Source organism: Salmo salar, chromosome 01 (assembly GCF_965601325.2).
Source record: "Salmo salar chromosome 01, fSalSal1, whole genome shotgun sequence".
NCBI lineage: Eukaryota > Metazoa > Chordata > Actinopteri > Salmoniformes > Salmonidae > Salmo > Salmo salar.
Window position 1 is genome coordinate 3,337,852 of NC_138291.1, and position 17,937 is coordinate 3,355,788.

Here is a 17,937-nt window from a genome sequence, read left to right on the forward strand (position 1 = left end):
ATATAGTATTAAAGTACTTGAGTGTCTCCCTTGATCCAAGGTCCTCGCAGTGTTGTGCAGACTCAGGACAACTGAGCTTTGAAGAAAAACGCAGATTCAAAGAGGAGTCCGTAATTTACAAGATGCTGTTTACATGTAAACACATAAATGTCTTCCACTTGTTCTCAGGGTGAAGACCTGAATTGGGTCGAGGAGAACATTCCCACAACTACTGCTGACGTGTGAGTAGGAAAGAAAGAAATCCAAGTGAAGCACTGCTACAGTACAGGGTAGTGGACTACTGTAGACCAGGGTCTATAGGGTAGTGGACTACTGTAGACCAGGGTCTATAGGGTAGTGGACTACTGTAGACCAGGGTCTATAGGGTAGTGGACTACTGTAGACCAGGGTCTATAGGGTAGTGGACTACTGTAGACCAGGGTCTATAGGGTAGTGGACTACTGTAGACCAGGGTCTATAGGGTAGTGGACTACTGTTGACCAGGGTCTATAGGGTAGTGGACTACTGTAGACCAGGGTAGTGGACTACTGTTGACCAGGGTAGTGGACTACTGTAGACCAGGGTCTATAGGGTAGTGGACTACTGTAGACCAGGGTCTATAGGGTAGTGGACTACTGTAGACCAGGGTAGTGGACTACTGTAGACCAGGGTCTATAGGGTAGTGGACGACTGTAGACCAGGGTAGTGGACTACTGTTGACCAGGGTAGTGGACTACTGTTGACCAGGGTCTATAGGGTAGTGGATTACTGTTGACCAGGGTAGTGGACTACTGTTGACCAGGGTAGTGGACTACTGTTGACCAGGGTAGTGGACTACTGTTGACCAGGGTCTATAGGGTAGTGGACTACTGTAGACCAGGGTCTATAGGGTAGTGGACTACTGTAGACCAGGGTAGTGGACTACTGTTGACCAGGGTAGTGGACTACTGTTGACCAGGGTCTATAGGGTAGTGGACTACTGTTGACCAGGGTCTATAGGGTAGTGGACTACTGTTGACCAGGGTCTATAGGGTAGTGGACTACTGTTGACCAGGGTAGTGGACTACTGTTGACCAGGGTAGTGGACTACTGTTGACCAGGGTCTATAGGGTAGTGGATTACTGTTGACCAGGGTCTATAGGGTAGTGGACTACTATAGACCAGGGTAGTGGACTACTATAGACCAGGGTAGTGGACTACTGTTGACCAGGGTCTATAGGGTAGTGGACTACTATAGACCAGGGTAGTGGACTACTGTTGACCAGGGTCTATAGGGTAGTGGACTACTATAGACCAGGGTAGTGGACTACTATAGACCAGGGTAGTGGACTACTGTTGACCAGGGTCTATAGGGTAGTGGACTACTATAGACCAGGGTAGTGGACTACTATAGACCAGGGTAGTGGACTACTGTTGACCAGGGTCTATAGGGTAGTGGATTACTGTTGACCAGGGTCTATAGGGTAGTGGACTACTGTTGACCAGGGTCTATAGGGTAGTGGACTACTATAGACCAGGGTAGTGGACTACTATAGACCAGGGTAGTGGACTACTGTTGACCAGGGTCTATAGGGTAGTGGACTACTATAGACCAGGGTAGTGGACTACTATAGACCAGGGTAGTGGACTACTGTTGACCAGGGTCTATAGGGTAGTGGACTACTATAGACCAGGGTAGTGGACTACTATAGACCAGGGTAGTGGACTACTATAGACCAGGGTAGTGGACTACTGTTGACCAGGGTCTATAGGGTAGTGGACTACTGTAGACCAGGGTAGTGGACTACTGTAGACCAGGGTCTATAGGGTAGTGGACTACTGTAGACCAGGGTAGTGGACTACTGTTGACCAGGGTAGTGGACTACTGTTGACCAGGGTCTATAGGGTAGTGGATTACTGTTGACCAGGGTAGTGGACTACTGTTGACCAGGGTAGTGGACTACTGTTGACCAGGGTAGTGGACTACTGTTGACCAGGGTCTATAGGGTAGTGGACTACTGTAGACCAGGGTCTATAGGGTAGTGGACTACTGTAGACCAGGGTAGTGGACTACTGTTGACCAGGGTAGTGGACTACTGTTGACCAGGGTCTATAGGGTAGTGGACTACTGTTGACCAGGGTCTATAGGGTAGTGGACTACTGTTGACCAGGGTCTATAGGGTAGTGGACTACTGTTGACCAGGGTAGTGGACTACTGTTGACCAGGGTAGTGGACTACTGTTGACCAGGGTCTATAGGGTAGTGGATTACTGTTGACCAGGGTCTATAGGGTAGTGGACTACTATAGACCAGGGTAGTGGACTACTATAGACCAGGGTAGTGGACTACTGTTGACCAGGGTCTATAGGGTAGTGGACTACTATAGACCAGGGTAGTGGACTACTGTTGACCAGGGTCTATAGGGTAGTGCACTACTATAGACCAGGGTAGTGGACTACTATAGACCAGGGTAGTGGACTACTGTTGACCAGGGTCTATAGGGTAGTGGACTACTATAGACCAGGGTAGTGGACTACTATAGACCAGGGTAGTGGACTACTGTTGACCAGGGTCTATAGGGTAGTGGATTACTGTTGACCAGGGTCTATAGGGTAGTGGACTACTGTTGACCAGGGTCTATAGGGTAGTGGACTACTATAGACCAGGGTAGTGGACTACTATAGACCAGGGTAGTGGACTACTGTTGACCAGGGTCTATAGGGTAGTGGACTACTATAGACCAGGGTAGTGGACTACTATAGACCAGGGTAGTGGACTACTGTTGACCAGGGTCTATAGGGTAGTGGACTACTATAGACCAGGGTAGTGGACTACTATAGACCAGGGTAGTGGACTACTATAGACCAGGGTAGTGGACTACTGTTGACCAGGGTCTATAGGGTAGTGGACGACTATAGACCAGGGTAGTGGACTACTGTTGACCAGGGTAGTGGACTACTATAGACCAGGGTAGTGGACTACTGTTGACCAGGGTAGTGGACTACTATAGACCAGGGTAGTGGACTACTATAGACCAGGGTAGTGGACTACTATAGACCAGGGTAGTGGACTACTGTTGACCAGGGTAGTGGACTACTATAGACCAGGGTAGTGGACTACTATAGACCAGGGTAGTGGACTACTATAGACCAGGGTAGTGGACTACTATAAACCAGGGTAGTGGACTACTGTTGACCAGGGTAGTGGACTACTGTTGACCAGGGTAGTGGACTACTGTTGACCAGGGTAGTGGACTACTATAGACCAGGGTAGTGGACTACTGTTGACCAGGGTAGTGGACTATTATAGACCAGGGTAGTGGACTACTGTTGACCAGGGTAGTGGACTACTATAGACCAGGGTAGTGGACTACTGTTGACCAGGGTAGTGGACTACTGTTGACCAGGGTAGTGGACTACTATAGACCAGGGTAGTGGACTACTATAGACCAGGGTAGTGGACTACTGTTGACCAGGGTAGTGGACTACTATAGACCAGGGTAGTGGACTACTGTTGACCAGGGTAGTGGACTACTATAGACCAGGGTAGTGGACTACTATAGACCAGGGTAGTGGACTACTATAGACCAGGGTAGTGGACTACTATAGACCAGGGTAGTGGACTACTATAGACCAGGGTAGTGGACTACTATAGACCAGGGTAGTGGACTACTGTAGACCAGGGTAGTGGACTACTATAGACCAGGGTAGTGGACTACTATAGACCAGGGTAGTGGACTACTATAGACCATGAGTGGACTGACAGTACTTTACGTATATTATAATTCTGACAATGTTGAAGATTTGCAGTTTAATAAATCTAGGGTCTAAGTCCCAAATGGCAACCTATTTCATATAGGTCCTGGTCAAAAGTAGTGCACTACATAGGGAGTAGGGTGCAATTTGGGACTCAAACGGCCTAAATCACTTGGCCCAGAGAGGGAGTGAGTCGGTCTGCCCTGTCTGCCACTGCCACCTAGCTATAATAGTATTACCACACACTAGGTACAGTATGTCTGATATTTGCTATGAATGCATTATAATTATATTTTTATTCTATTCTGTATGTACAGTATTCTGCCAATCTATTCTGCCACTGTTTCCACTCTATTCTGCCACTGTTTCAACTCTATTCTGCCAATCTATTCTGCCACTCTATTCTGCCACTGTTTCAACTCTATTCTGCCAATCTATTCTGCATCTCTATTCTGCCACTCTATTCTGCCTCTCTATTCTGCCTCTCTATTCTGCCTTTATATTCTGCCACTCTATTCTGCCAATCTATTCTGCCTCTCTGTTCTACCAATCTATTCTGCCAATATGTTCAATTTATTCTGCCACTATTTCCAATCTATTCTGCCTCTCTATTCTGCCACAGTATTCTGCCTCTCTATTCCGCCACAGTATTCTGCCACTCCATTCTGCCACAGTATTCTGCCACTCCATTCTGCCACAGTATTCTGCCACCACCTAAGGTAATTTTAGGTTTTGGACAAGTCATTTATTCAACTGCAACATGTGGCCAGTCTAGGACTAGTCATTTATTTTTGTCATGGTTTTGTATTGTTAGATTGTCATGCATTGCAGCCAAGGTTTTGATTTGATTTTGTAGCAGGAAATAAAGACAACATTAAGGTGAGTCCGTATTGTAGTTTCTTATTTGTCAGGTTATTGTATGTCTTTTTTTGCTGTTTATTCTGCTATTAAAGTGTATTTATATTAATCCCACGTTGTCATAATTATACAAATGAATACAACATAGTAAATAGTATTCATTTGAGATGAAATTGACCTGCTTGTTGTTCACCCAAGCTTCATTACAATCAATGCACGGTATTCTCTCCTCCACCCGGTGCTTTGCGGATCGGGAATGTGCGTCTTGTTTTTAATTCTTCCCTCGTGAGTGGACTGACTTCAGTCATGTGTCTGTAGCAGACCGGGGCTGACGACGTTCAACCGTGAGAGGAACCAGTCAGTCAGCCAGCCAGTCTGTCAGCCAGCCAGCCAGCTAGATAGCCAGCCAGATAGCCAGTCAGCCAGATAGATCGATAGATAGATAGATTTATTATTATTATTTATTATTATTATTATTTATTTTTTTTAATTTAGCAAACAGAGCAACTTGCACGAAAATTATTTATCTAGTCATTTCTGATTTTCTTGCCCCCCCCAAAAATCTAGTTTATCAAGTGTTGTCGGTCAAGACTAGCAATGGGATGATGGCTATATAATGTAGTTAGCTTGCTAGCTAGCTCGTTAGCATGTGTGTTAACGCCAGTTAGCTGGATAGAGGAATTGGACGTAACTTGCTTGGTTGTAATGGCTTCAACGAATGACAGGAATTATCTTCAAGTCACCAATACGGATTAAATAAACGGGTTTGGTCGGGAGAGGGAGGGGGATATGACATTTTAGCCGTGCCTTTTAAAACGTTACCCAGCGTTAAAGTGTTTTGTTGTCATACTTGTTGGCTAGTATACATTAGCATAGCTAGCTAAAGCGAAACGACTGTTTCTACCAACCGTTACCAGGAAAACACCACAATGCATGACGCTTACGAACCGGTACCAATCCTGGAGAAACTGCCTCTTCAGATTGACTGTCTTGCGGCCTGGGGTAAATTGATATTGTTAGCTAACTTTAGCTATCTATCTAGCTAGCTATCTATCTAGCTAACAGCACATTATTGTTTGTTGACATGAACACTCTAGCTAGCTTGGCTGGTTTGTTTACCATTTAACGTTAGCCAGCTGATAACTTTGGCCAGCTAACCAATTTATAGTTTGATGAGTTTTGAGGTGACAGACAATTGTAAACAAAGTGTTGGGCAACCCTGTCGGTGACAGAGAGATTTATTAGAGACCAAGTTATATTGAATGAATACCATTGTATTATAATGGCTCCCAGTTGATGTCCTCATAGTTTGTGTCCCAAATGACACCCTAATTCCTATGTATTTAACAGGAGCCCTATGGGTTCTTATTAAAAGTAGTACACCGCATAAGGAAATAGGTGCCATTTGGGACATGGCCATGCTGAGGACCTATTTCTATTTCCTATTTCTATTTCCTATCACGTCACAGAGGACTGGCTTCTAGTTGGGACCAAACCAGGCCATCTGCTGCTCTACAGAATCAAAAAAGATGCAGGTGAATGAGAGAGAGACCTCTGCTTTCAGCCTCTGTCCTGTGTTCTTGTGTGTGTGTATAGTTGGCTTCGGTGAGCAATAGTTTCCGTTGTCATTGTGTTATTACCTCGTCCTGTAGCAGGGTGTCTTAAACAAGGAAACATATCCACTCTCTCTCTATCTTTCTCATAGGTACCAACAGGTTTGAGGTGACTCTGGAGAAATCCAACAAGAACTTCTCCAAGAAGATCCAGCAGGTAGGCAGATGAAGATGGAGGGGTGTGTCTCTCTCTCTCTCTCTCTCTCTCTCTCTCTCTCTCTCTCCCTCCCCCCCCTCTCCAGGCTAAGGCACTGTCCCAATAGGACCCGTTTCAGTGACTGTCTCTCGTAATGTACTCACACTTCACATTCTGTTGATGTGACAGGAATTACAATTTAAAAAAACAAGTACCACAGATTGAAACAAATCTAGTAGACACTGTTGTTCCAGATCTGCGATGTGCTATGGCCAACTCCGTTGCTCTCCCTGACTGACAAGGAGTTGGTGACATAACAGACTTGACACTCACTCAGGTTACCATTGTCCCCATCTCACTTTCACCTGTGGTCTTTTTTCTTCTGTTTCTCACAGCTCTTCATTGTGTCACAGTACAAGATCCTCATTAGTCTACTAGGTAAAACATTTTTTCCCTCAGCAAAACAAACGGCCATATTGTTCACATGAACATGATGTTGGTTAATCTCAGTAATCCATAAGTCAAAGGTTGTTTTTAATATTGTCTGTTTTTTTGTGTGTGTCTTGTGTGCATGCGTACGTGTGTGTCTGCATGTGTGTTCCTCTCTCCCTCTACAGAGAACAACATCCATGTTCATGATCTGTTGACCTTCCAGCAGATTACTGTGGTCTCCAAGGCCAAAGGGGCAACGCTCTTCGCCTGTGACTTGCAGGTAAAATGCAGCTCTGGTGACATAGTTTGTAAATGTCTCGATGTGAACCAGTTCATTGTATTTATCTGTAGCTCTTGTAAAGATATTTCCTGTAAAGATCTGTGAAATTGTATCACAAAATAAAAAAAATTCCCCCTGTGACAATGGACATGTAGTCTTCTTCTGCTTCTTCCTGCAGCTGTCCCCGACAGGAGAGGCCCAGCTGAGGATGTGTGTTGCAGTGAAGAAGAAGCTTCAGCTGTATTACTGGAAGGACAGGGAGTTCTATGAGCTGCAGGTGAGACGGGGAGTTCTATGAGCTGCAGGTGAGACGGGGAGTTCTATGAGCTACAGGTGAGACGGGGAGTTCTATGAGCTGCAGGTGAGACGGGGAGTTCTATGAGCTGCAGGTGAGACGGGGAGTTCTATGAGCTGCAGGTGAGACGGGGAGTTCTATGAGCTGCAGGTGAGACGGGGAGTTCTATGAGCTGCAGGTGAGACGGGGAGTTCTATGAGCTGCAGGTGAGACGGGGAGTTCTATGAGCTGCAGGTGAGACAGGGACTTTACAGGTGAGAGAGGGAGACAAGATGGCAGGCCTCAGATTTTCCCGGCGGCATCGACAGCCATGGCCGTTGATGCACCCTTTGTGTGGCTGCAACGCCCCCTAAAAATCCCTGCCTTGTGGTCTGGCTGAATATTATAATTCCCTTCTCCTGGCTGCCAATCGCCCTGTTCCGAAGCCGCCACTCACTCACATGGCTGTCTCAGATATATCAATTCTTATTAGCCAATGGCCGTCACGTGATCGAGTCCTTCTCAGGCATCTCAGCTCTGAAGTAAGTTACCAGTGGAGACCGACACATCTGGGATGCAATGGCACCCACCCTTTTTATCGAATTCCGACAATATATATACAGTGCATTCGGAAAAGTATTCAGACCCCTTGACTATTTCCACATTTTGTTACGCTACAGTCTTATTCTAAAATGGATTGAATTGTTTTTTTCCTTTAATCAATCTACACACAATACCCCATAATGACAAAGCAAAAAGAGGTTTTTAGAAATGTTTACAAATTTAAAAACTGAAATATCACATTTACTTAAGTATTCAGACCCTTTACTCATCAGTACTTTGTTGAAGCACCGTTGGCAGCGATTACAGCCTCTAGTCTTCTTGGGTATGACGCTACAAGCTTGGCACACCTGTATTTGGGGAGTTTCTCCCATTCTTCTCTGCAGATCCTCTCAAGCTCTGTCAGGTTGGATGGGGAGCGTCGCTGCACAGCTATTTTCAAGTCTCTCCAGAAATGTTCGATCGGGTTCAAGTCCAGGCTCTGGCTGGGCCACTCAAGGACATTCAGAGACTTGTCCTGAAGCCACTCCTGCGTTGTCTTGGCTGTGTGCTTAGGGTCGTTGTCCTGTTGGAAGGTGAACCTTCGCCCCCCAGTCTGAGGTCCTGAGCGCTCTGGAGCAGGTTTTCATCAAAATAGCTGTGCATCGACGCTCCCCATCCAACCTTGCAGCGACACTCCCCATCCAACCTTGCAGCGACGCTCCCCATCCAACCTTGCAGCGACGCTCCCCATCCAACCTTGCAGCGACGCTCCCCATCCAACCTTGCAGCGACGCTCCCCATCCAACCTTGCAGCGACGCTCCCCATCCAACCTTGCAGCGACGCTCCCCATCCAACCTTGCAGCGACGCTCCCCATCCAACCTTGCTGAGCTAGACAGGATCTTTATTTATGGGCATTTACATACACTTATGGGTTTCTTAACAGAATAGCTAGTGTTTTTCAAATCTATTTAATTTGGCTATTTTGGTTAATGGCCTCGGTGCCCTGGCAGATGGCCTCGGTGCCCTGGCAGATGGCCTCGGTGCCCTGGCAGATGGCCTCGGTGCCCTGGCAGATGGCCTCGGTGCCCTGGCAGATTGGGCTCCTCTTGAAGGCCAAATGACCTTACCCATAAAATCACTAAATTCCAGGCCTGCAAGATGGGCGTGTGAGTGGACAGACTCTTACCAGAGAACATGGGAACGATTGAGGAAAAAATGCAGACGTCACATTTAGAAGGATTTTGTTAACCAATAAGTATTAACCTGATAAGTGTTTTTTTTTTATTATTATTTTTTGTCTGTCAGGGGGACTTTTCTGCTCCAGACATCCCTAAGTCCATGGCCTGGTGTCAGAACTCCATCTGTGTTGGCTTCAAGAGAGACTACTACCTCATCCGGGTCAGTGGGGCACAAAAACAGGAAACGCTGTGTTTTGGATTTCATGTGAACCCGTCGAAAGACATCTTCTAATAGGATGTATTATGTATATGAGCTATTATTATGAATAGGGGCTTTGACCTCTTTCTCAATTACCCTCTTCATCTGCACTGATTGGAGAAGACTTGACAAGTTAACAATAATATGGTGGAAGCTTATAATTAGGCTGTTCAGCTTTTCACCTGGTCATTTGTTTCAGCTCCGAATCAGGAACGGAGAGAAAGAGATCGGGGTTGTGTTATTCTCCTCCGTCTCCTCAGACCTCTCCCCTGACATCTGTCTCTTTATCCTCCAGATGGACGGTCGTGGATCCATCAAGGAGCTCTTCCCCACGGGGAAGCAGCTAGAGCCCCTGGTGGTCCCCCTGGGTGATGGGAAGGTGGCGGTGGGCCAGGATGACCTCACGGTGGTGCTCAACGAGGAGGGGGTCTGCACTCAGAAGTGTGCCCTCAACTGGACTGACATCCCCATTGATATGGGTACTAATATTTTCTTGTTATAATTTCTTTCCCCCTGGCTCAGCAGTATGTAGATTTAATATCCTGCCTTTCTGGTATTAGATAATGCATATGCTTAAATTACTATACGTCATATTGTTTGTCTATGGACTTGCTAATTCTTTTGTTTCAACTTTTTGTGTAGCCTACTTCACACTTACGATGCAATATTACTTTTAAACACTAAAACAAACTAATTACTGTTGGCTATGTTTGTCGTCGACAGACTTAATGCCACTTCATTTTATATTTGGACTATTCAGTGTGTTATGGTTGGAACTTGAAAATGATGGGGCCGTACTTGCGAACATAAGCAGCCATTTTAATTTTAAACTGCAGCCATCACATAAGCAGCCATTTTAATTTTAAACTGCAGCCATCACATAAGCAGCCATTTTAATTTTAAACTGCAGCCATCACATAAGCAGCCATTTTAATTTTAAACTGCAGCCATCACATAAGCAGCCATTTTAATTTTAAAACTGCAGCCATCACATAAGCAGCCATTTTAATTTTAAAACTGCAGCCATCACATAAGCAGCCATTTTAATCGCTTAACTTGCATGTGAGAGAATGATAAATTGTAGCTGGTCCTCCCATCAGATAACATAGCAAACATTAGCCCTATGCTAACCTCACCAGGTGACAGTGATTTATATTCTGAAACCATTTTTTAAAATAAAAAATGTAGGTAAGCTCAGCAACAGATATAATCTAAATTATCACCAAATACATTATTGGGACTATTTTTCTAATGAAATGTAAGTTCTTTCCATCTCCAGCAGTCATTTGGGTTATTGTTTTGGTGTTTTTGTCTCAACCTAGAACAGTTCAACCTGGCTCCTCCACTGAAGTAAGCCTGGCTGACTCCGCCAGCACTGTCCATTTACTCCCCTTTAACGTGACCACGTCAGGAGGACATTTAAAGACACTACCCAGTCATTCTGTTACAGTACATTTCTCTACAAATCATACAACCACATACGTTATAACCACATAGCTTAGATGGTTAATAACCACATGGCTTAGATGGTTTATAACCACATGGCTTAGATGGTTTATAACCACATGGCTTAGATGGTTTATAACCACATGGCTCAGATGGTTTATAACCACATGGCTCAGATGGTTTATAACCAGATGGTTTATAACCACATGGCTCAGATGGTTTATAACCACATGGCTCAGATGGTTTATAACCACGTGGCTCAGATGGTTTATAACCACGTGGCTCAGATGGTTTATAACCACGTGGCTCAGATGGTTTATAACCACGTGGCTCAGATGGTTTATAACCACGTGGCTCAGATGGTTTATAACCACGTGGCTCAGATGGTTTATAACCACATGGCTCAGATGGTTTATAACCACGTGGCTCAGATGGTTTATAACCACGTGGCTCAGATGGTTTATAACCACGTGGCTCAGATGGTTTATAACCACGTGGCTCAGATGGTTTATAACCACGTGGCTCAGATGGTTTATAACCACGTGGCTCAGATGGTTTATAACCACATGGCTGAGATGATTTATAACCACATGGCTTAGAAAGGTTAATAACCACATGGCTTAGAAAGGTTAATAACCACGTGGCTTAGAAAGGTTAATAACCACGTGGCTTAGAAAGGTTAATAACCACGTGGCTCAGATGGTTTATAACCACGTGGCTCAGATGGTTTATAACCACGTGGCTCAGATGGTTTATAACCACGTGGCTCAGATGGTTAATAACCACGTGGCTCAGATGGTTTATAACCACATGGATGACTGCAAGGTGTCATGTCTTACCTAGGACAGTTAACCTACCAAAGAGCTTTAGCCTGTATATCCACCAGCCCCCTTTGTGTCAAGTTGTTTTTACTTGAGAAAAAAGCTATTCCTTTCCGGTCCTTGTTGCTCGATTCAAAACGCACGTAATGAAGTGGACGATTATAATAATGCGTAGCCTTTAAAACGCTGTAGGCCTGCATAAGGATAGAGCCAACTAGTGATAGCCTACACTAACATCTCTCCACCAGGAGAGGGCGTAGTCACTTCATGGGTAGGCACCCACCAGCCATTCACCTCTGTGGCCTGGTAGCCAAGGCAACATATGGAATTGGACCAAGGTGGTTAATGGGGTTCATGGTGAATTGAGGGTGTACCATACACATTTCCATATGCATTAGTAGGTTAGAACATTAGCACACTATCTGATGTGAGTGGATATATGCTATAGCTATGTTGGACTTCCTATAGAAGTCTACAGAAAAGGTTCATTTGTATTTATTATGGATCCACATTAGTTCCTGCCAAGGCAGCAGCTACTCTTCCTGGGGTTTATTATGGATCCCCATTAGTTCCTGCCAAGGCAGCAGCTACTCTTCCTGGGGTTTATTATGGATCCCCATTAGTTCCTGCCAAGGCAGCAGCTACTCTTCCTGGGGTTTATTATGGATCCCCATTAGTTCCTGCCAAGGCAGCAGCTACTCTTCCTGGGGTTTATTATGGATCCCCATTAGTTCCTGCCAAGGCAGCAGCTACTCTTCCTGGGGTTTATTATGGATCCCCATTAGTTCCTGCCAAGGCAGCAGCTACTCTTCCTGGGGTTTATTATGGATCCCCATTAGTTCCTGTCAAGGCAGCAGCTACTCTTCCTGGGGTTTATTATGGATCCCCATTAGTTCCTGCCAAGGCAGCAGCTACTCTTCCTGGGGTTTATTATGGATCCCCATTAGTTCCTGCCAAGGCAGCAGCTACTCTTCCTGGGGTTTATTATGGATCCCCATTAGTTCCTGCCAAGGCAGCAGCTACTCTTCCTGGGGTTTATTATGGATCCCCATTAGTTCCTGCCAAGGCAGCAGCTACTCTTCCTGGGGTTTATTATGGATCCCCATTAGTTCCTGCCAAGGCAGCAGCTACTCTTCCTGGGGTTTATTATGGATCCCCATTAGTTCCTGCCAAGGCAGCAGCTACTCTTCCTGGGGTTTATTATGGATCCCCATTAGTTCCTGCCAAGGCAGCAGCTACTCTTCCTGGGGTTTATTATGGATCCACATTAGTTCCTGTCAAGGCAGCAGCTACTCTTCCTGGGGTTTATTATGGATCCCCATTAGTTCCTGCCAAGGCGGCAGCTACTCTTCCTGGGGTTTATTATGGATCCCCATTAGTTCCTGCCAAGGCGGCAGCTACTCTTCCTGGGGTTTATTATGGATCCCCATTAGTTCCTGCCAAGGCAGCAGCTACTCTTCCTGGGGTTTATTATGGATCCCCATTAGTTCCTGTCAAGGCAGCAGCTACTCTTCCTGGGGTCCAGCAAAATGAAGGCAGTTTATACAATTATAAGAACAATACATTCAGACTGTGTGCCCTCAGGCCCCTACTCCACAACTGCTACATATATACAGTACTAAATCCATGCTAACGTGTGTCTGTGCCAATGTTTGTGTTGCTTCACAGTCCCCGCTGTCCAATTAGGTGTTTAAAAAAAATAAAAAATAAAATAAAAGTTTTTTTTACATCTAATTTTACTACTGGCATGAGTTACTTGATGTGGAATAGAGTTCCATGTAGTCATGGCTCTACGTAGTACTGTGCGCCTCCCATAGTCTGAGAGTTAGATGACTTTATTAAATAGAAGTAATTCCACATCAGATACTGAAACAGCCTAGTGTTCCTTCCTCAAGACTGTTGATTTGAGTCCTCACGAGACTCATGATTAAACTACTTTAACAAGAAGCTGCAATACTGCCATCTGTAGGATAACAAGAGCTTAACAACCTAAAATAATACTGTTCACTTTTGTAACGCTCATCCTCCAGTCTTGATATGACGTATGTAACAAAGCAGGTGGGGATGGAGGGGAACGGACGGACTCGTGTGACATTTGAATCCAATCTGGGGCGATTACGTGGACTAGGCACTTTACATCTGTTTTGGGGGCGGCAGGGTAGCCTAGTGGTTAGAGCGTTGGACTAGTAACCAAAAGGTTGCTAGATTGAATCCCCGAGCTGACAAGGTAAAAATCTGTCGTTCTGCCCCCTGAACAAGGCAGTTAACCCACTGTTCCTAGGCCATAATTGAAAATAAGAATTTGTTCTTAACTGACTTTCCTCGTTAAATAAAGGTAAAAAAAAATCAGACCAGTCAGTCAAATACACCTGATAGTTGCTTTGATGATCAGAACGTGCTGTTGGACTGAGGTACATTAGGGACGCTTCCATGAACAACTGTTGGACTGAGGTATGTTAGGGACGCTTCCGTGAACAACTGTTGGACTGAGGTATGTTAGGGACGCTTCCGTGAACAACTGTTGGACTGAGGTATGTTAGGGACGCTTCCGTGAACAACTGTTGGACTGAGGTATGTTATGGACGCTTCCGTGAACAACTTTTGGACTGAGGTATGTTAGGGACGCTTCCGTGTGTTGGAACGTGTCCAACTACGTCAATGATTTTAATTGGCTGATGCAGAACTTGTTCCAGGATATAATCACTGTCACCTAGTGAGGCTAGCATAGGGCTAATGTGTACCGTCATCCTGTCATCGATATCAGGTTGGTTGTAATACTCCTGTCATCCAGCTGTTGATAACAGTTTGGTTGTAATACTCCTGTCATCCAGCTGTTGATATCAGTTTGGTTGTAATACTCCTGTCATCCAGCTGTTGATATCAGTTTGGTTGTAATACTCCTGTCATCCAGCTGTTGATATCAGTTTGGTTGTAATACTCCTGTCATCCAGCTGTTGATATCAGTTTGGTTGTAATACTCCAGTTATCCAGCTGTTGATATCAGTTTGGTTGTAATACTCCAGTTATCCAGCTGTTGATATCAGTTTGGTTGTAATACTCCTGTCATCCAGCTGTTGATATCAGTTTGGTTGTAATACTCCTGTCATCCAGCTGTTGATATCAGTTTGGTTGTAATACTCCTGTCATCCAGCAGGGCTGTTGATAACAGTTTGGTTGTAATACTCCTGTCATCCAGCTGTTGATATCAGTTTGGTTGTAATACTCCTGTCATCCAGCTGTTGATATCAGTTTGGTTGTAATACTCCTGTCATCCAGCAGGGCTGTTGATAACAGGTTGGTTGTAATACTCCTGTCATCCAGCAGGGCTGTTGATATCAGTTTGGTTGTAATACTCCTGTCATCCAGCTGTTGATATCAGTTTGGTTGTAATACTCCTGTCATCCAGCAGGGCTGTTGATAACAGTTTGGTTGTAATACTCCTGTCATCCAGCTGTTGATATCAGTTTGGTTGTAATACTCCTGTCATCCAGCTGTTGATATCAGTTTGGTTGTAATACTCCTGTCATCCAGCTGTTGATATCAGTTTGGTTGTAATACTCCTGTCATCCAGCAGGGCTGTTGATATCAGTTTGGTTGTAATACTCCTGTCATCCAGCTGTTGATATCAGTTTGGTTGTAATACTCCTGTCATCCAGCTGTTGATAACAGTTTGGTTGTAATACTCCTGTCATCCAGCTGTTGATATCAGTTTGGTTGTAATACTCCTGTCATCCAGCTGTTGATATCAGTTTGGTTGTAATACTCCTGTCATCCAGCAGGGCTGTTGATATCAGTTTGGTTGTAATACTCCTGTCATCCAGCTGTTGATAACAGTTTGGTTGTAATACTCCTGTCATCCAGCAGGGCTGTTGATAACAGTTTGGTTGTAATACTCCTGTCATCCAGCAGGGCTGTTGATATCAGTTTGGTTGTAATACTCCTGTCATCCAGCTGTTGATATCAGTTTGGTTGTAATACTCCTGTCATCCAGCAGGGCTGTTGATATCAGTTTGGTTGTAATACTCCTGTCATCCAGCTGTTGATAACAGTTTGGTTGTAATACTCCTGTCATCCAGCTGTTGATATCAGTTTGGTTGTAATACTCCTGTCATCCAGCAGGGCTGTTGATAACAGTTTGGTTGTAATACTCCTGTCATCCAGCTGTTGATATCAGTTTGGTTGTAATACTCCTGTCATCCAGCTGTTGATATCAGTTTGGTTGTAATACTCCTGTCATCCAGCTGTTGATATCAGTTTGGTTGTAATACTCCTGTCATCCAGCTGTTGATATCAGTTTGGTTGTAATACTCCTGTCATCCAGCAGGGCTGTTGATATCAGTTTGGTTGTAATACTCCTGTCATCCAGCTGTTGATATCAGTTTGGTTGTAATACTCCTGTCATCCAGCTGTTGATATCAGTTTGGTTGTAATACTCCTGTCATCCAGCTGTTGATATCAGTTTGGTTGTAATACTCCTGTCATCCAGCGGGGCTGTTGATATCAGTTTGGTTGTAATACTCCTGTCATCCAGCAGGGCTGTTGATATCAGTTTGGTTGAAATACTCCTGTCATCCAGCAGGGCTGTTGATATCAGTTTGGTTGTAATACTCCTGTCATCCAGCTGTTGATATCAGTTTGGTTGTAATACTCCTGTCATCCAGCTGTTGATAACAGTTTGGTTGTAATACTCCTGTCATCCAGCTGTTGATATCAGTTTGGTTGTAATACTCCTGTCATCCAGCTGTTGATATCAGTTTGGTTGTAATACTCCTGTCATCCAGCTGTTGATATCAGTTTGGTTGTAATACTCCTGTCATCCAGCTGTTGATATCAGTTTGGTTGTAATACTCCTGTCATCCAGCTGTTGATATCAGTTTGGTTGTAATACTCCTGTCATCCAGCAGGGCTGTTGATATCAGTTTGGTTGTAATACTCCTGTCATCCAGCTGTTGATATCAGTTTGGTTGTAATACTCCTGTCATCCAGCTGTTGATATCAGTTTGGTTGTAATACTCCTGTCATCCAGCTGTTGATATCAGTTTGGTTGTAATACTCCTGTCATCCAGCTGTTGATATCAGTTTGGTTGTAATACTCCTGTCATCCAGCTGTTGATATCAGTTTGGTTGTAATACTCCTGTCATCCAGCTGTTGATATCAGTTTGGTTGTAATACTCCTGTCATCCAGCAGGGCTGTTGATATCAGTTTGGTTGTAATACTCCTGTCATCCAGCGGGGGCAGTAAGGTTCCGGTTTGATGTTCCTGTCCGGTAGGGGAGATGGGTTCTGAGGGGTTTGTATTTTAGACAGGAACTCCTTGTTAGCTTCTCTCATCCACAACCAATAACTTCTGTCAACAATGTATTTTTTTTTTTTTCTCTTGTCCTCAGTGTCATTTTTATATCTTACAGTTAATATATAATAAATATTTTCCATTTAGCAGATGCTTTTATCCCGACTTAGTTAACCGTGCGTACATGTTACATATTACATGTTACATATGGGTTGTCCAGGGAATCGAACCCACTATCCTGCCATTGCAAGCACCATACTCGTCCAACTGAGCTACAGAGGACAACACAACCCAACACAGGCTGTGCTGTCAGAGTACAGGCGACCTGGGGGAACATAATGTGGAGCTGTCTATTTTGCCCTGAGCATGTCCTCTTTTCTAAAGGCCTTTTGAGACAAAGAAGATGCAGATGAAGTTTTTATTTTTTAAAGACTCTTTGTTCTGTCTGTCTGGAATGCAGAAGTAACAGTCTGAAAGAGGAAATGAAGGCTCCCAGCTACTGAGGCTTCAATTCAAACAGCAATTTCCTCGTTTACATTGAGCCGACCGATGGTGTGGTTTTGGCAGGAGGCAGGAGAGAATCGGCCAAGCGTTATGTCCGCACATCTCTATATCCACACACACTGTCATGCTCATCACACACACACACACACACACACACACACACACACACAGTACAGTCGGATAATTTGTCTGATATTTGCTATTAATGCTTACTCTAACACCTTGGAACTCCCCCTGGGTTCAGTCAGTCTGCCCCCATCCTCCTCCTCAGCTGAGCCCCGTCCCAGACCGTTCTAATATGCCATTCTATGGCTGTAGATAGCTGGCGCCACCAAGATTTCCTCCCTGCCCTGTTAGCCTCCAGGTCTCCAGTCTCTTCGCAGCCTAGACACGTTGTCCCGACTTAGACGTGTTGTTGTATGAGCTGGGAAGACTTGAGGAGGCACATTTTCTGATCCCAAAGTTCTTTGTGAACACTTTTAGTAGGTCTTATTTCTATGTAGATAGTGTCCAAAACACTGAAAAATATATCTGATGATTTAATGTTTATGTACATTGGATAGTGCCCTCACTGATTTGTCCCTCAC

General features: G+C 44.7%; 1 protein-coding gene across 3 annotated transcripts in view; it reads left to right on the forward strand.

Annotated features, from left to right (window-relative positions):
- Positions 1-4,895: 4,895 nt before the first annotated feature.
- The window catches only part of LOC106569409 (vam6/Vps39-like protein), an 80,583-nt gene continuing 67,541 nt past the window's right edge, over positions 4,896-17,937 (forward strand). Inside the window, exons 1-8 of one of the 3 annotated variants that reach the window (XM_082958204.1) lie at positions 4,896-5,573; positions 6,041-6,106; positions 6,277-6,341; positions 6,716-6,758; positions 6,938-7,032; positions 7,211-7,309; positions 9,157-9,249; positions 9,584-9,767. In XM_082958204.1, coding sequence (XP_082814330.1) covers positions 5,501-5,573; positions 6,041-6,106; positions 6,277-6,341; positions 6,716-6,758; positions 6,938-7,032; positions 7,211-7,309; positions 9,157-9,249; positions 9,584-9,767 — 718 coding nt within the window. In that variant the 5' untranslated portion in view covers positions 4,896-5,500. Of the gene's footprint in view, positions 5,574-6,040; positions 6,107-6,276; positions 6,342-6,715; positions 6,759-6,937; positions 7,033-7,210; positions 7,310-7,528; positions 7,562-9,156; positions 9,250-9,583; positions 9,768-17,937 lie in introns of those variants that run through there. The other 2 variants (XM_082958225.1, XM_082958236.1) reach the window with 2 other exon arrangements.